The sequence below is a fragment of the Chenopodium quinoa genome, unplaced genomic scaffold (genome assembly GCF_001683475.1).
Source record: "Chenopodium quinoa cultivar QQ74 unplaced genomic scaffold, ASM168347v1, whole genome shotgun sequence".
NCBI lineage: Eukaryota > Viridiplantae > Streptophyta > Magnoliopsida > Caryophyllales > Amaranthaceae > Chenopodium > Chenopodium quinoa.
Genome location: NW_018743331.1, coordinates 6,276,994 through 6,294,571, shown reverse-complemented (window position 1 = coordinate 6,294,571; position 17,578 = coordinate 6,276,994). Strand labels below are relative to the sequence as shown.

At 40.7% G+C, this 17,578-nt stretch overlaps 1 protein-coding gene across 1 annotated transcript; it reads right to left on the bottom strand.

The window, feature by feature from the left end:
* Window positions 1-4,089: 4,089 nt before the first annotated feature.
* Window positions 4,090-15,978, bottom strand: LOC110737841. The gene is made up of 8 exons (XM_021918187.1): window positions 15,939-15,978; window positions 9,478-10,125; window positions 9,326-9,402; window positions 9,094-9,205; window positions 8,927-8,998; window positions 8,677-8,811; window positions 8,492-8,598; window positions 4,090-5,026 (listed from the first exon to the last, which is right to left on the bottom strand). Exons 4-8 carry the CDS (start codon window positions 9,112-9,114, stop codon window positions 4,918-4,920), a joined length of 444 nt encoding a protein of 147 aa, XP_021773879.1. The 5' UTR covers window positions 9,115-9,205; window positions 9,326-9,402; window positions 9,478-10,125; window positions 15,939-15,978; the 3' UTR covers window positions 4,090-4,917.
* Window positions 15,979-17,578: the final 1,600 nt, after the last annotated feature.

The following is a 17,578-nucleotide window of genomic DNA, read 5'->3' as shown; positions in this document are numbered from 1 at the left end:
GTGTCTCACTGTGGGGAGCACCGGTTTTGTTTGTGAGGAAGAAGGACGGAACCTTAAGGTTGTGTATTGACTACCGAGAGTTGAATAATGTCACTATAAAGAACAACTATCCATTGCCTAGGATTGAGGACTTGTTTAATCAGCTTAAAGGTGCTCGGATCTTTTCAAAGATTGACTTGAGGACGGGATACCATCAGTTGAGGATTGCTGAGGAAGATATATTAAAGACAGCCTTTCGCAGGAGATACGGACATTATGAGTTCACTGTTATGCCTTTTGGACTCTCTAATGCGCCGACAGCTTTTATGGATCTCATGAATAGAACTTTTCAGCCATATTTGGATAAGTTTGTGGTGGTGTTCATAGATGATATTTTGGTGTACTCGAGGGATAGATAAGAGCACGAAGGACATCTAAGAAAAGTGTTGGAGATTCTTAGAGAAAAGAAGTTGTATGCCAAATTTTCAAAATGTGGATTTTGGCTGGAGAAGGTAACATTTCTAGGCCATGTGATCTCAAAGGAAGGAGTTACGGTAGACCCATCTAAGATCTGAGCAGTTTCTGATTGGCCAAGACCAACAAGTATGACTGAAGTAAGGAGTTTCTTAGGGCTTGCTGGATACTATAGAAGATTCGTGCAAGACTTTTCGAGGATAGCTCGCTCAACCCTTAACAAATTTGATGAAAAAAAACTACTAAGTTCCAATGGGATGAGAAGTGTGAGCAATCTTTCCAAGAATTGAAGCAAAGACTCACCTCAACACCAGTCTTAAACTTACCATCAGGGACTGAAGGGTTTGAAGTTTATAGTGATGCATCTAAGAATGGCTTTGGGTGTGTACTTATGCAACACGGGAAGGTTGTAGCTTATGCATCAAGGCAGCTCAAGCAGCATGAACAGAATTACCCTACTCATGATTTGGAGCTAGGAGTTGTGGTATTTGCTCTAAGGATTTGGAGACACTACTTGTATGGTGTGAAATGTAAGGTGTATACGGACCATAAGAGTCTTAAATACATATTCACACAGAGTCATTTGAACATGAGACAAAGGAGATAGCTTGAGGTGCTAATCGATTACAACCCAGATATTCTATATCATGAAGGAAAGGCTAACAAGGTAGCTGGTGCTTTGAGTAGGAAGACAAGTCATATAGTGAACTTAATGGTTTTAGCCAAGGAACTTTGTGAAGAATTTAGGAAGTTAAACTTGGAAGTAATGGAGTATGGCCAAGTGAACGCTCAGTTGAATGCGATGTTAGTCAAACCTACCATATATGATGAGATTCGTGATAAGCAAATGTTTGATGAGTGGTTGACCAAGGTGAGAAAGATAGAAGAAGGAGGATCAACAACTGAGTTTGATGTCGATGATAGTGGAACAGTGAAATAAAAGGAGATGGTGTATTCCTAAAAATGAAGATCTGAAATGGAAGATTTTAGAAGAAGCTCACAACACCCTGTACTCTGTACACCCGGGAGGAGATAAGCTCTATAAAGATCTTAAGAAACATTTTTGGTGGCCGAACATGAAGCGTGAAGTAGCTGAGTTTGTGGAAAAGTGCCTTACATGTCAGAAAGTGAAGATACAACATATGAGACCTGGAGGGAAGCTGCAATCGTTAGATGTGCCAAGATGGAAGTGGGAGTCTATCTCTATGGATTTTGTGATGGGATTATCGCTTACAAGGGCAGCAAAGAATGCTATTTGGGTCATAGTTGATCGTTTAACGAAGACGGAAAGATTCATAGCAATAAAGGACACTTGGAATGTGAATTTTTTAGCAGATGCCTAAGTGAAAAAAGTTGTGAGACTACATGGAGTTGCTAAAGATATCATTTCAGACAGAGATTCCAGATTTTTATCAAAGTTCGGGGAAATGTTTCAGCAAGCATTTGGCTCTATCTTGAAGTTTAGCACAACATTTCACCCTGCTACAGATCGACAAATAGAGAGAACAATTCAGACCCTGGAGGACATGTTGAGAGCTTGTGTGATGGACTTTGGTGGATCGTGGTACGAAAGATTACCTATGATCAAATTTTCATATAATAATAGCCATCATGCGAACATAGGAATGGCACCTTATGAAGCATTTTATGGGAGAAAATGTAGAAGTCCCTTATGTTGGAGAGATATCAGTGAGTCTTTGACTTTGGGGCCAGAAATGATTGAAGAAACAACGAAGCAAGTTAGGCTTATCCAGGCAAACATGAAGGCAGCTCAGGATCGACAAAAGTCATATGTAGACCAGAATAGGAGAATAGTGGAATTTGAAGTCGGGGAAAAGGCTTTACTTAAGGTTTCACCTACCAAGGGAGTCATGCGGTTTGGTAGGAAAGGGAAATTAAGTCCTAGGCCGTATGAAGTATTAAAGAGAGTTGGAGAGGTGGCATACCAACTAGCCTTACCCATGGAGTTAGCCAATGTTCACAATGTTTTTCATGCTTCTCAACTACGAAAGTATGTTCATGACCCTACCCATGTTATCCAACCCGAGACTATTGAGCTAGATGAGGCCTTAATTTTCGAAGAATGCCCTGTTAAGATTCTTGATACCAAAACGAGAAATACTCAAAAAAAGGCGGCAAAGTTAGTTAAAGTGCTATGGTCTAATCAGAATTCTGAAGAAGCAACATGAGAAGCTGAACATGATATGAAAAAGCGCTACCCAGAACTTTTTGAGCAGGTACGCTGAGTTTTGAGGTCGAAACTCTTAAAGGGAGGTAGAATAAAATACTAACTTATCTTTTGTCATCGTGTGAGCCTTGTTCTAAGAGCTAACTAACTTTAAAGTTCGAGGACGAACTTTCGTTTTAGGGGGAGTAGATATAATACCCTAAATTTTGAGTATATTTAATCAACAATTTTTTTCTAGTATAAAATTTTAAATTATAATTATTTTCAAATTATATGTTATAGTAATGAATTTATAATTATTATTTTCTATTTTCGGATTTATTTAAAAAATTAAAAAAACTGATTTTGGATAATTTACAGAAACTGATTTTGAAAACTGAAAAAAAATAGAAAAAAAAATTAAGCTGATCTTTTCGATAGGAACTTGTAACAGACTCAATTTGAATTGAGTCTTATCTGATCTTTTGAATAATCTCCTAGAATAATTGAACCTAAAAATTCTAATTTATATATACCTCTCGATGATACCGTACTTTCCTGAACTTACAAGGAAACCACCCCAAACCATTGTTTTCACCATCATCTTAATTTTATAAACTCATCTCTATTTTGGTGAGCAATTGATAGTCAATGGTGGGCTTAAAGTACTTTCTTGATAAAGAATTAGAGCAGTGTCAGTTGATTTAACTTGTTGATACAATTGGACGAGATTGTTGTACCTTCATAATCAACCGAATTCGCTCTTAGCTTGTTCCTCAAAATTTTCCACCGTTGCTAGATATTTTACAATGACAAAATGGATTTTGCTTCCTTATTGTATACAATTATTGCGTTATTTTGCACTTACATTTATAGTGGTTTTCGATAAAAAGAAAACAAAAAAAAAAAAAAAAAATTTGATGGTATAGGTTTTGTCTGTAAGTAATGATTGAATAGTTTTTGGTGGAGTAGCCTTAAATTGTTTTACTCGTATAAAACTCATGATCTTGGTTTAAGGATCATTGTTTTTATAAAACCAAACTTTAGTATGTAACTATTATATTTTGATTATATGGGTTTTACAGATTGCTAACTTAATAGCGAGTAGTGTACGATATTACTAACTTAAACCCCGTTTATCTGTTATTTGTAGACGAAGGCTACTAGGTGAATGTTTTGGAAGTTACTTACCTTGAGATTTACACACGATCAAGTTTGGTAAGAGGGTACTCGATGACGTGTGAGGAGACATTAGAATAATCACGTAGCTAAGACAATTTAGTTTAATTCCGAACTTATTTATTTTCCTTTTAATTAATGTTTGTAAAATAATTTGCAGTTTTGATGTAATGACTATTTTATTTTGCCACCCCTTAGACCACTCAGTTTATTAAATTGTATTTCATTTTGCTTTGCATTTATTTTCTACGGAAAATAAGTGTAGCATTAACACTCCCAAGATTCGATGGTTGGGTTTGAAAGTTTAAAAGGTTACTCTTATTGTTTTAAAAAGACTCGAATTTTAGGGTGTTACAATATGTGTCCTACGTGTGGTATCGAGTCTGAGACCCGTCTTCATGCACTTTTTAAATGCAAAAATGCTCAATTGCTCTGGTATGTTTCCCCACTTAGACTTGATATGAGCACTTGTAATATGTTTTCCTGTAAAGAGTGGTGCATTTCTTTAGGAAAATTCACTCTGATAAGCTTTGGTGGAGCTTGTTTTGGTCTTTATTATGGGGCTTGTGGCTGAAAAGAAATGCTTGGGTTTTTGATAAGAAGAGACTTAAGGATAGTGAGGTTATTAGAAAGGTTGTTGGTGTGGTTGGGGAGTATGAGAAAGCAAACAAGGCAGCTGTTGTTTCTTTCTCCCCCCTACTGTGAGTGCTCAACTGCTCAATCATGGCAGTCCCCTCTTTTGGGCAATTACAAGGTGAATTCAGATGCTGCGGTCTTTGATGATAGAAGCATTGGGCTGGGTGGTGTTATGAGGGATAGCGTGGGAGACCCTATGGCTGCTACTTGTGTATTGATGCAAGGGAATGACAATGTGGGTGTTGCTGAAGCATTGGCAGCTAGGCACGCAATCAGCATTGCTGTGGAGGCTGGCCTTTTGCGGATCGAGCTCGAGACAGACAACTTGAAGCTCTTCAAGTATCTTGATAAGGGGACTAAGGAAGCAAGCACTTTTCGTCTTATAGTTAGTGATATTCTGGATTTATCAAAATATTGTAAGTTTATTAAATTTTCCCACATTAGCAGGAAAGGTAACAAGGTGGCTCATTGCCTTGCTTGCCTTAGTAGACTTTTTGGGGAATTAAGGGTGTGGACTGAGGAAGTCCCTCAAGAAACACTCTGCTTTGTATTATCTGATTCATCAACTTTTGCTTAATTATCCACCGTTTCCTGTAAAAAAAATAATAATAATAAAAAAAAAACAAATACAACGAGATGGATAAACCTTTATTTTAATTCATAAAAGTGAATTAGAACAATATACAAAATAAACCTTTTGTTCTTTATTAAAAATCAAAGGGATAATGCATCACATTTACTTAATGCATGGTCCATTTAGTTTGTTACTTCTAGTTTTAGTTGTTTCATTGTAATATCTTTTTTAGATTACTATGAGTTAATCATTGTAACATCTAAAGTGAGCAAAATGAGAACCTTTTAATATTAATACAATAGTATATACAACGAGTACCTTTACAACTATTAATATTAAATTAATATATTTTTATTAACTTATAAATATTAATATTATATTACTATCACCTTAAGAGTCGATTAAAAATAGATATAAATAGTTATCATTACAATATGTTTCCTATTATTTGATCATGCCACATTGTCGTTACCATATGTTTTATTGTTCTTTAATTTTTGTACCTTCGATCCTTTATCTTTACAGCTTGTAGGGTTTAGAGGGTTTAGGGTTAAGGGTTTAGGGTTTAGGAATCTTTTATTCAATCTTTATTCATAACTTATATACTTGATCTATTAAATACTTATTAGTTATATTATCATTTTAATAAGTTATGATATCATTTTGCTAAGTTATATTGTCATATTAATACTGTTTTGTCATTTGTCATTTCAATAAGGTATATTATGATTTATAAGCCATTGAGATGTGTATACTTTTTCCTAAAAAACTTATAAGATATATTATCACTTTAGAAGGTTACATTGTCATGTTAAACAGCCGAATCCAAAAGTTATCGAAGATTTGGTAATCAACCTATTGATAAACTTTGTCCTGTAAAATCACCAATAAAGCCAACCCAAATATTACATATGATACTAAATTCACCAACACATTATAATGTGTAGCCGAACCCAAATATTACATATATAGCCGAATCGAACAATTACATATATTTTTCAAAAAATGGCTTAACTGTTCTGTAGTTGAAAGACTAGCCTACAATACATATGGGTCTATCAGTTTTCGCATATTCTCCCTGGCTTCATTAAAATCACTCGTGACATCTTCACACAACAACCATGACCTCTCCATTCGAATGTCATCAACCTATGAATTACCAATAATTAGCTCCATTTGAAACTAGAAGCCAAATATCATACAGAATGTAAAAGGTTTTGATAAGCGACATTTATGCCACTATTTAGATCCCTTAATCATGGTATTTTCCCGCATTTGTCCCTTGTTTATGCCTCTTTTATCCATTTTCTTGTGTTTTTGCTTCCTCTTGTTGTTCTTTCCCCGTTTGTCTCTTTTTTCCTTTTTATTGGCTTTTTCTCGTGTTTTGTAGGTGTTTGGAGATGATCCCGAGATAAAACAAGACCTCGAGAATTGGAGCCCACTCGAAGAGCTAAAACATGAGCTAAGGGTCGAGAGAAGCCAAGCAAGGGAGCTAGGCTTGGAGAGGGAAAAAAAGCACCCATGAATGAGAGGAGCAAGAGCAAGCAAGAAAACACCAAGCAAGCCAATTTTCTGTAGATGCCTTGCGCGCCCTGTAGAGCCCTCTCATGCACAGAGGGCACAGCCTGACTGTTGTTCACTCTTTTGGTCATAACTTTTGATCTACTTATCGGAGTGAGGTGATTCAAGCTGCTTCGGAAACTAGACTTGGAGAGCTTTCCAACGGTAGGTTGCACGCCCCCAGAAGCCTCCTAGAACGAAAGTTATGGCCATTTGAAGTTGAAGGTTGCTGCCAGTTCAAAGCTTCCTGCACGGGCGCGCAGTCCTTTTGCACGGGCGCGCACGCTGTTAGCCCAGCCTTCCCTCTTTGAAGGCTGATTTGGGGATTTTTTGGGGGTCTTCTTCCTCTCTCCTCTTTGGGGTGAAGAACCCTAGCTTCTCCATCATCTTCAACTCTTAGATTAGCTTAGATTAGTTATAGATTTAGTTTTAATCCTTGCTTTAATCCATTATAATGTAGTTTAGAGTAGACTTAGGGTAGTTTAGAGAGAGAAAGTTGGAAGCTTTAATGGAGGATTGAAGAAGATGAAGATGCAAAGTGACATTGTTTTGGATTACTCTTTATAAATCTAATGAGCATCCTAAACTCTATCTCATTTATTGCTTTCTTTAATTCTTGCTTTGTTTAGTTATTGCTTGATTAGTATAGTAGTTTTGATAATTTGTTCTATTCTTGTTGGGTTTTATTCTTAGTCTCTCTCTTGTTCCTCTTTGTTGGTTAATGTTTGTTGTTCTTGTTAGTTTAGTTTGTGTTAATGTCTTTGATTTTGCTAGTTTAGTTATGTTAGAGTAATTTTCTTAGCTAGGGTTAGGGTTTAATTGGGGATTAATGAGCAAGATGAAGATGAGCTAATTGGAATTGTTGATATATTGAACTAAAAATGAAGGTCTTAATGCTTGGTGTCTTTCTAGCCAATTGATGTCATGATTTGATTGCTATTGTGTTAGTTGTGCGGGAGTGAGCTAGCTTGATAGAAGTATTTCATTGTTTAGTTGACCACGACCTTTTAGGCGGGGTTGAGAGTTTAATGGCCTAGTGTGTGCGGGAGTGACCTAGGTTGTTAGGCAATTCTTCATATTATCGACTTGACCAATTAGATTAATGATGATTGTTTGCTTGCGTTTGATTAGTGCTTGTATATTGGTTTGTATGTATATTTCTTGGTGATTTGGTTGTGCTCATTGAGGTGTGTTTAATGCTTGCTTTCGCTTTCGCCGGTTGAATGCATGATCTAATTGCTATCCTATTTAGTTGCTTGGGAAAGAGCTATTTAGGTAGAAGTGAACCCCTTGAGTTGATCACGAGCCTCGACCGGGATTGGGTGCTTGATTGTGTAGCGTGCTCGGGAGAGACCTAGATGATTAAGATTTGCCCCTTGCAAGTTATTGAGAATGTCCATGTTCATTTCTATGCTTGTGCTTGTCACATTGATTGCCTTGATTCCCCTTCCCTAGTGATTTTACCTCTTAGTTTCTCTTTCCTTAGTTAGTTAGTTTTCCTCTTTATTTTAATCTACTCCCCATATCTTCTTGACCTAGCTTAGTTGGTGGTAGTGTGATGATAATTTAGCCGTCTCTACGGATCAACCCTTTACTTACCATTAGACTTGTCTAGTGTAGATTTAGGTATATAAATATTGTTTGGTAGAGGGTAGTTAGTCCAACGACCTAGCTATTCACCTCTTATCAGGTTTATTTATGCATGTTTACTAACTATAGGCAAAGTGGCTTGGAACCTCTCCGCATTACACTTGATAGCATGGAGCATGTGGATTCCACAACTATGGCTGCATTAACACAACCACATATGGAGGTCACCCACAATGAAAGAACACAAGCACATATGGAGGTCATCCAGAATTAAAGGAAATTATCACAACAATAAGTATTACATCAAATACCAACCAAAAGAGGAAACATACCCATCACTTTGTGGTGTCATCGATAGAGATGTCATAGGCCACTTTGTAATTGTCTTAGTTGGCCATCCTTCGTCCAATGTGTGGAATACTTGATCCACCACTTCAACCTACCCATATAACAAAGACGAAATCAATTAGTTTTGAACACAATTAACTACTGATACTGGAGGCCAAAAGTGAAATACCATTTTTAAAACCTCCGACTTATGGTAATCCACTGCTTTGGTTGTTACCAAGGAATCAAGTACTAGTATCTCCTCATGATTCCTCGAGAAAGCAGCACACCACCAATGCCCTTTTTGTACGACTGACACAAATACCTAATGCCACATTGTAAAATGAAATTAAGATAAGGAAAAATACCTAAGGCCACATTATAAAATGAAATTAAGATTAGGCAAAATTACTCATAACACAAAGGTTTATCGCATTCACTCTACTTGGATGCATGCCCCACATTGCAACTCTTTCAGTGGCCTTATCATCCTTTGCATTAAGGAGTGGAATCTGGACGCAAAAATACAACATATATGTAAGCACAACTGTTCTTACAATACGACTCAGTAAATTGTTCAAGAGAGAATAACAAAAAACACACTTACTCCGAAGCCGGGGTCAAGCATGAATCTCCTACTGCGACCCTCAAACTGTGCGCCCACACTTTTTCATATATTTTGGTGTATACTCAGACATACTTGTAAACACAAATAGAATCTACATAATGATAAGATATTTACTACACATGCCATTTTGTAATTAAATCCACATAATGATAAGATATTTACTACACATGCCATTTTGTAATTAAATATCTAACCTGATCACATAACTCACCATTACCCTTTGGAATAAGTGAACACATACTCAGTTTCACCAGTTCTCCATCGCATTGAAGATGCGTTGCTTCAGTACTGCAAAAATTGACAACTAGTCAAATTGACATCTTCACAACCAGTAATAGATTACACAATTTCAATACAACTCACTCCAATTGGCGCAATCCTCCACGCGACGTCGGTTTCGCATTATCAACCATGAACTGCATAAGAGGTTCAAGGAACTTCCTGGATAACCTTTGGCCGCCAAGTTCGAACATATGAATCTAGGAGGTTTGCTTCACCGATTACCTTCCTCCGTAACCTACTTCTCTCCTCTTTTCTTTTCAACATTAGAACTTGGGTACGACTTAGCACATCGTGTGGGGTTGCTAGCTCCTCTTCAGATGAGTAGCTAATATGTTCAACCTCTAATTCGGGACTAGGAGCACGATCCACATGCCCGACATCATTCACAGTTCCCGAACTACTTCCCCCAACATTAATATGCTTACCATCCAATAAAGACTATGCAAAAGCTCTAAATGATACTTGTGGGGTATTATTTTCCTCATTCTGCTTTTGATAAGCAACAAATTTCCAAAAATCATCCGGATTAAGGAAATTTTTGGCATCCACTAGGAAGCCTCCAACAGCTTTCCTCAACATATACTTTGTACCACTAGGAAACATGTCCTTGAACTCCACTTCCGGGTCAGTTAACGTGTAAGTCATCCGAGTCACAAGTCCATCAACAGCTACGCCATCATCTACATTAGCATTTGGATCCATGTCCTCGACAACAACTTCATTAGCAACCTGATGGTCCAAGGATCATATTTGATTAGTAGTCACATAATGCCTATTGTAAGTATTTTATCATACAAAACAACATTCGAAAACATAGTGCAAAAATTTGCCATATTTAGCTTTGCTTACTGTAAAAATTGAGAAAGAGCTCTATATGAACAAATAAGCTTAAATAGGTTTTCTTACAATAAAATTCTCAATTATTAGATAGCCATACAAATTTTGATCATCTCCACAAACATTAACCAAAATAATGCAAGTCATTAATCAGGAAAACAAATGCATCATAATCCCAATATAAACTATGCAAGTGGTAGTTATAGTGAATATGAATTCTTAAAGCAAGTACAAAAAGAAAATAGATTTGAAAACTAATATATTTAAAGTTTTATTTCAATCACCATTTTATTTTGTGGTTTAGGAAAGGCAATAAAAAATAACCTGCACGGATTTGCCCTCATACTCAGAGAGCTTAGGTTGCAGCTCAAGTTTTGCGTGCACCTCTAGTTCATCAACATGAGGTTGCACCTCCAGTTGGACAACTGCACCTCTGGCTGGACAACCTGCGGTTGCTCTAGTTGAACAACTTGAGGTTCTGGTTAAACAACCTGTGCTCCTCTGGTTGAAGAACCTGGCGTTCTGGTTGAATAGCCTGAGGTTGTTCCTCTGGTTGAAGAACTTGAGGTTCTGGTTGAACAACCTGAGGTTGCTCCTCTGGTTGAAGAACCTGAGGTTCTGGTTGAAGAACCTAAGGTTCTGGTTAAACAACCTGAGGTTCTGGTTGAACAACTTGTTCTGGTTGGACAACAACCTCATATTGCACCTCTGGTTACACAACAAACCCAGGTTGAACCTCCACATTTGGTTGAACCATAGAATAAATCTCAGTTTGGGGCTGAACTTGAGGTTGTACATGATGCTCATCGTATTTATCATCTGGTACAACCGTCTCATCAACATCATCACCATCATCAACATCATCACCATCATCAACATTATTAACATCGTCAACATCATCAGCATGATCATGCTCTAGCTCGACGACATCCTTTCCCCCTAAAATAGAAATTACAATATTAAAGTTTTACATGAGAAGTAAAACCATTTTCTTCGAAATTAATATTTGCAAACAAAGTGAAAACATTACCTTTTTTCTTGTTTGGCTTTCCTCGCCCATGTTTCCTTCTTTTTTTAACACTTGCATTAAGCTTTTCCAACTCTTCCACAGTGTCGTCAGACTCCTCATCATTCCTTCTCATCAGAAGGGGGTACTTGAACTAGTTCAAATAGTATTCTGGGCAGGATAGGAGCCGAGGCAGTGACAGACCTAGAAACGATCGGTGGAAGGATTGTAGGAATGACATAGGTAAACATGAAGAGAAAGACAAGGAAAAGAGAGAACTAGGGGATGTTCTGATGATCAGTGGTAGACCTGTGGATGGAGGAACAGTCAGTAGAGCCAGAGCTGACCTCAGGGACATGGTCCATCAAGTAAACTATAATGAGCGCAGGAAATAGCCACCACCGCCTCCGCAGCCGAGGGAAATGTTTGACGAGCAAGATCAACACGGAGTCATATACCCACATGATGATCCCCAGTAGTCTCTAGAACAATTGCGAACTGGAAGGTTAGGAGAGTCCTGGTGGATGGGGGAAGTTCAGCCAACATCATGTTCATAGAAGCTTTCCACAAAATGCATTTAGACAACAGAGACCTCAAAAGGGTGAACTATGAAGTTACAGGGTTCGACGACTCAAGAATGATACCAGAAGGAATAGAATTGTCTGTCCAAGTGGGAGAGGGAGCTCAGGCTAGGAACGCGAGGGCAGAGTTTCTCGTTATTAACTCTCTATCCCCTTACAACGTGATAATGGGCAGGCCCCTCATTCACAAGATAAGTGGAGTGGTGTCCACGTTGCACTTAGCAATAACATACGCTAACAACAAAGGTAATTTAGCCAAGTTGAGAGGTTGCTAGAAAACGGCAAGGCAGTGCTACATTACGGCCTTGCGAAACCCAATAAAGTATGGTTCTCTGCCTAAGGCCCAAGAAGAGGCAGCAAGGGAAGAAAAATTCTCCAAAAGGAGGAAAAGGTAGGAGTATAAGGAAGAAAAAGAAAAGCAAAAGCTAGCCATGGAAAACTTTGAGCTTGAGAAGGAAGACGTAGCCCGTCCAACTGCAGAAGGGGAGCACGAGGTAGTTGCATTGGTTGAAGGATATGAAACTAGGACAATGAAGACTGGGAAAGACATCGAGCCTAATGTTAGAGTGAATTTGATAGCGTTGCTCCAGAAGAACGCAGATGTGTTTGCATTTTCAGCAGACGAAATTCCAAGCATTGACCCAAAAACTATGGAACATTGCCTGAATGTTAGAGAAGATTCGAGGGCAGAAGCTGAGAAATTTTTCGCAGAAAAGAATAAGGCTATCCAGGAGGAATTGGATAAGCTCTTGGCTGCAAAATTTATAGAACCTTGTGATTACCCTGAATGGCTGGAAAACATGGTAATGGTTAGAAAAGCCAATGGACAATGGAGGATGTATGTAGAGTTCACAAACTTGAATCGAGCCTGCCCGAAAGATTGTTATCCTCTGCCTAGAATAGATCAGATGGTAGACTCGACGAGTGGGTACGCACTTCTGAGTTTCATGGATGCCTTCTCGGGTTACCACCAGATTAGCATGTATGAGCCTGACAGAAAGAAGACAACATTCATCACTGACGGGGGAGTATTCAATTATGTCGCAATGCCTTTTGGCTTGAAAAATGCAGGAGCAACATTTCAGAAAACCATGGACAAAGTCTTTGCTCACCAGAGAGGAAGAAATGTTGAAGTCTACGTCGATGATTCCGTAGTGAATAGCCTAACAACGCACAGCCACATCTCTAACCTAGAGGAGACATTTAACACGCTGTACAAGTATCATATAAAATTTAACCCAAAGAAGTGTGTCTTTGTGGTGAAGGTAGGCAAGTTTTTAGGTTTCCTGGTGAGTGAAAGGGGCATTGATGCGAACCTAGAGAAAATACAAGCTGTCCTATGTCTCTCAGATTCCAAGAGTATCAAAGATATTATGAGGTTGACAGGCAGAATGGCAGCCCTCACTAGATTCATCAGCAAGTCAGCAGATAAAGCCCTTCCATTCTTTTATCTCTTGAAGGGAAATCGTACATTCAAAAGGGAGCAAGCAGAAAAGGAGGCATTTGCTAGGGTAAAGGAGCACTTAGTCAACCTGCCAACGATGACAAGTCCAGGGATAAGAGAGAAGCTGCAGCTGTATGTATCTGCGTCGCAGTAAACAATAGGGTCAGCCCTGTTGGTAGAGAGAGGAAAAACTCAGCACCCAATTTACTTTGTCATCCATGTTCTAACCCAAGCAGAGCAGCAGAGAAACTCGTTGGTAGAGAAAATGGCCTTGGCAGTTGTCACAACTACTAGGAAATTGAAACCATACTTTGATGCTCACGTGATACAAATATTAACAAACTACCCGCTGGAAAAAGCTTTGCAAAGAATGGACGCCTCAGGAGGGTTACTGAAGTGGACAATAAAGCTGACTGAGTACGAGCTGGAAATTAAGCCCGGAATGGTGATAAAAGCTCAGGCCCTAGCAGATTTCATAGTGGAAGCAAGCTACGAAGAAGTAGAAGAAGAGATGGGAACATGGAGGGTGGTTGTGGACGACTCAGCTACCCACACAGGCAGCGGAGCTGGAGTAATTATGGTATCACCAGAAGACAATGTCTTTGAATATGCAATTAAGTTCAAATTCCAAGCCTCCAACAATGAAGCTGAGTACGAGGCTACATTGGATAAGTCTAACAACAGGCCAGGAAAGTGAAACTCTAGACTGACTCGCAGCTAGTAGCAAGCCAACTTTAGTGAAGGAGTTGACAGCTCAAATGGTTAGCTTTGATATCGAGTTCGGTCCCCAGCGCTGAGAATGCTCAGGCACACGCACTCTCCAAGCTAGCAAGTATGACGTTGTAGAGTTTGAGTAGATTTGTGATGGTAGAAGTCTTAGAGGAAAAGAGTGTTGAGGGGTAGAGGCAGGTAAATTGCACTAGTCAGCGAAGGTCCTGGTACTCAGATATATTGGCATACAAGTTGCACGAAACACTGCCTGATGATGATGAGCAGGCAAAGATAGTAAAGAAGGAATCATACAGATACGTGGTATTGTATGGAGAGCTGTGCAGAAAAGGGTACTCAAAACCTATCCTCAGATGTGTCTCTGATTGGGAGCAGAAAGTAGTCATGAAGGAAGCCCATGAAGGGATCTGCGCAAATCATATAGGAGGGAAAGCCGTGGCAGGGGAGTTCATCAAACGAGGACCATATTGGCCAACCTTGACCTAGGATGCTATGAACTATGTCAAAAAATGTGAGCAATGCCAAAAGTACTCCCCAGTGATAAATCAGCCTGCTAACGACCTCACACCGATTCTCAACCCTATCTCGTTTGCTTAGTGGGGAATAGACATCTTAGGGCCATTCACAACTAGCTCAGGGGGCAGGAAGTTCTTGATCGTGGTTGTGGATTACTTCACAAAGTGGATAGACGTAGAACCCACAAAGTATATCCAGGCCTCTCAAGTCAGAACGTTCATATGGAAAACTCTCATTACCAGATTTGGGATCCTGCAATGCATAGTGTTTGACCATGGCTGCCAGTTTGATTGTGACACCATCAGAGATTACCTTGAGGAAATGGGAATAAAATATGCCAGCACTTCTGTTTGTCACTCGCAAAGTAACGGGCAGGCAGAGGCATCTAACAAGCAGATACTCTATGCCCTTCAAAAGAAGTTGGAGGAGCACAAAGGCTTGTGGGCTGACTTAGTCCTAGAGGTGTTGTGGGCTAACAGGACAACAGAGAAAGAAGCAACGGGTAAAAGTCCTTTCTCCCTAGCGTATGGAGCTGAAGCAGTGGTTCCCATTGAAGTTGTTTAGGGTAAAAATTACCTTAAACACGTGGCCCAATAAGGGCCTGCCACATGTCACCTCCCTATAGCACCATGGGCATCCAACCAATGGATGCCACGTGGCATTGTACCCCCAATGGGGGAGGAGATCCCCATCTGCTATAAATAGAGGAATCTACCTCATTTATTGGGATTCATAAATACACACAAAACCCGAGCAATATTAATTGCGGAATCTCCCGGAATCCGAGAGAACCAGTTTACTTTCCGCACGTATTCACATTCGGAATCATACTAACTTGACCTTCGGAGGCGGAACTCCACCCAACCGGAGTTTCGTGGTTTTGCAGGTGCAAACTTCAGGCGTACATTCCTAGTGTTGTAACTCTCCCGTAGGACATCTCAAAAAACCCCGAAACATTTGGCGCCGTCTGTGGGGAGAGTACTGAGATGACATCTAAAAATGTACCAATCGTAGAGGGCAGCCGACCCACGGCTGACCCTGAGGTCCATACGGACCACGAAAACGAAGTGGGGACGACTACAATGTCGAAACCTATATGGCCCCAGACGGGTCTTTCCATTCTAGGCGTACTCGTTCCAAAGAAAGGAAGGAACGGGGTCAAGACAAAGCTTGCCCCAACAACCCAGGCGGCAAGCATCCTGGACAACCCCAGGCGGCGGAGGGGTCTGCCCCCGTCACCAGAGACGAGCTCATGAACCTCATGACTAGTTTCAAAGGGGAAATCACGGACATCATCAAGAAGTCAGTGTAGGGTTTCGTAGTGACCCGACACTACGCGGAAGGAAACCCACCAAGACCCGCCCCTTAATTAAAGCAATTAGCAACCATAATAAACTTAATCAAACAAGATTAAGAACAAGAATTATACCTTTGACGCGTGCTTCGCTCCCAAAGAGCTCTTACTTCAAAATCCCGAAAAGACGAGATCTCCGACGGATCGTACCCTCGACCCGACCCGAGCGTCCTAAGTCTTGAAGGTTAGTCAAGACCCGGACAAAATAACTATGAGTTTTACGAATCAAAGGTTTACTCTTTCTTAGAGTTGCCTTTTTAATTCCACTCAAGGTTGTTCATTTCCCAATACCCAAGCTTGGTATTTACAGGGAAATGATCCCTTGATTTCCAATCTCCCATCAATGTGGGAGAGTTGGTAAAATGATAATTATTTAATTCCAAAATTAAATGATTAATCAATTCAATCACAAATCGACACATGGCACAATAATAGAGAAAGCCAAGTGAGGACCAAGGCTTGGGGGGGACCATTTCCTTGATCCCCAAGGCCATGATTTGGTCTCCACACTCAATGCCCAAAACCGGGTCAAGGAGGGCTAGCTGGCTGCAAGCTAGCGTGCCAGCTAGGGCTGCCATCTAGCATCGCCTTGCTGCCCAGCACCCAGCCAGCCAGCCAGTGCATGCTGCTGCTGGGCTGTGCTGGTGCTACGTGCTGGCGCTGGTGCGTGCCAGTGCCATGCGCTGGTGCGTGCTGGCGCTGGTGCTATGCCTCGCATATCTCTCTTGCACCATTGCTAGCATGGCCAACATGTGTGCTGCTAGCGAGCCACGCATGCTGGCCTCTTGCCTCGCCAGCCAGACGCATTAGTCTCGCACACCATGCGCGCCATGCATCCAGCCCCTCTCGCACGTAATGCCTAACATGCGTGCTGCTAGCTTGCTAGCTCTCCCTCGCATGCACTCGCCCGGCCACATGCATCAGCCTCGGCCATGCACCATGCACTATGCATGCACATGACTCGGCCAAGCACCACGCACCACGCATGCGCCAGTGCCTAGCACTAGCTGTGCTTGGTGCGTGTGGTCCTGCCATGCGCCCAGCATTGTGCTAGGGTCGCGACGGCACCAGGCCACCCTAGGGCACGCATGGTGCGCCTAGAGATGCTGCCTGGGCTGCGATGGTGCCCAGCCATCCTAGGGCACGCATGGTGCGCCTAATGATGCTCATTGGCTTGCGATGGTGTGCTATGGTGCGCATAGCACTTGCGATGGGTTGCGATGGTGTGCTATGATGCGCATAGCACTTGCGATGGGTTGCCTAGCACACCTAGTGCGCTTGGGCTTGCGCCTAGCCATGCTAGGTGCATGCTAGCCTGAAATAGCATAGCATCCACATGGCTAGGCCAGTGTGGTGCAGGGCTATGTTCATACTTGTCGCTTTGTGATTTTGCAACGCTCGGTCTCAACGCGCTAGGCTCGATTTTCGACGTGTGTATTCGTAAAACTCTGCTGATTCATTAAATCCTTTCGGATTAATTCGTCGTCTCGGATCGGTGATTCGATTGGGTTCGACCTGAAGGGTTTAGTTAAGATTAAGCTGTAACATCAATTGATATTACTGATCGGAAGCGGCCTCCGCCTAGGCATTCCGATCACTTGACCTTGCTGAAGAATTAGCTCCGTAATAATTCTGAACCCTCTATCGGAAGAATACGCTTGTTGGAAGGACACCATTCCTTTCAATCTCCCACTTGTCCTTCCGGACAAGTGTGC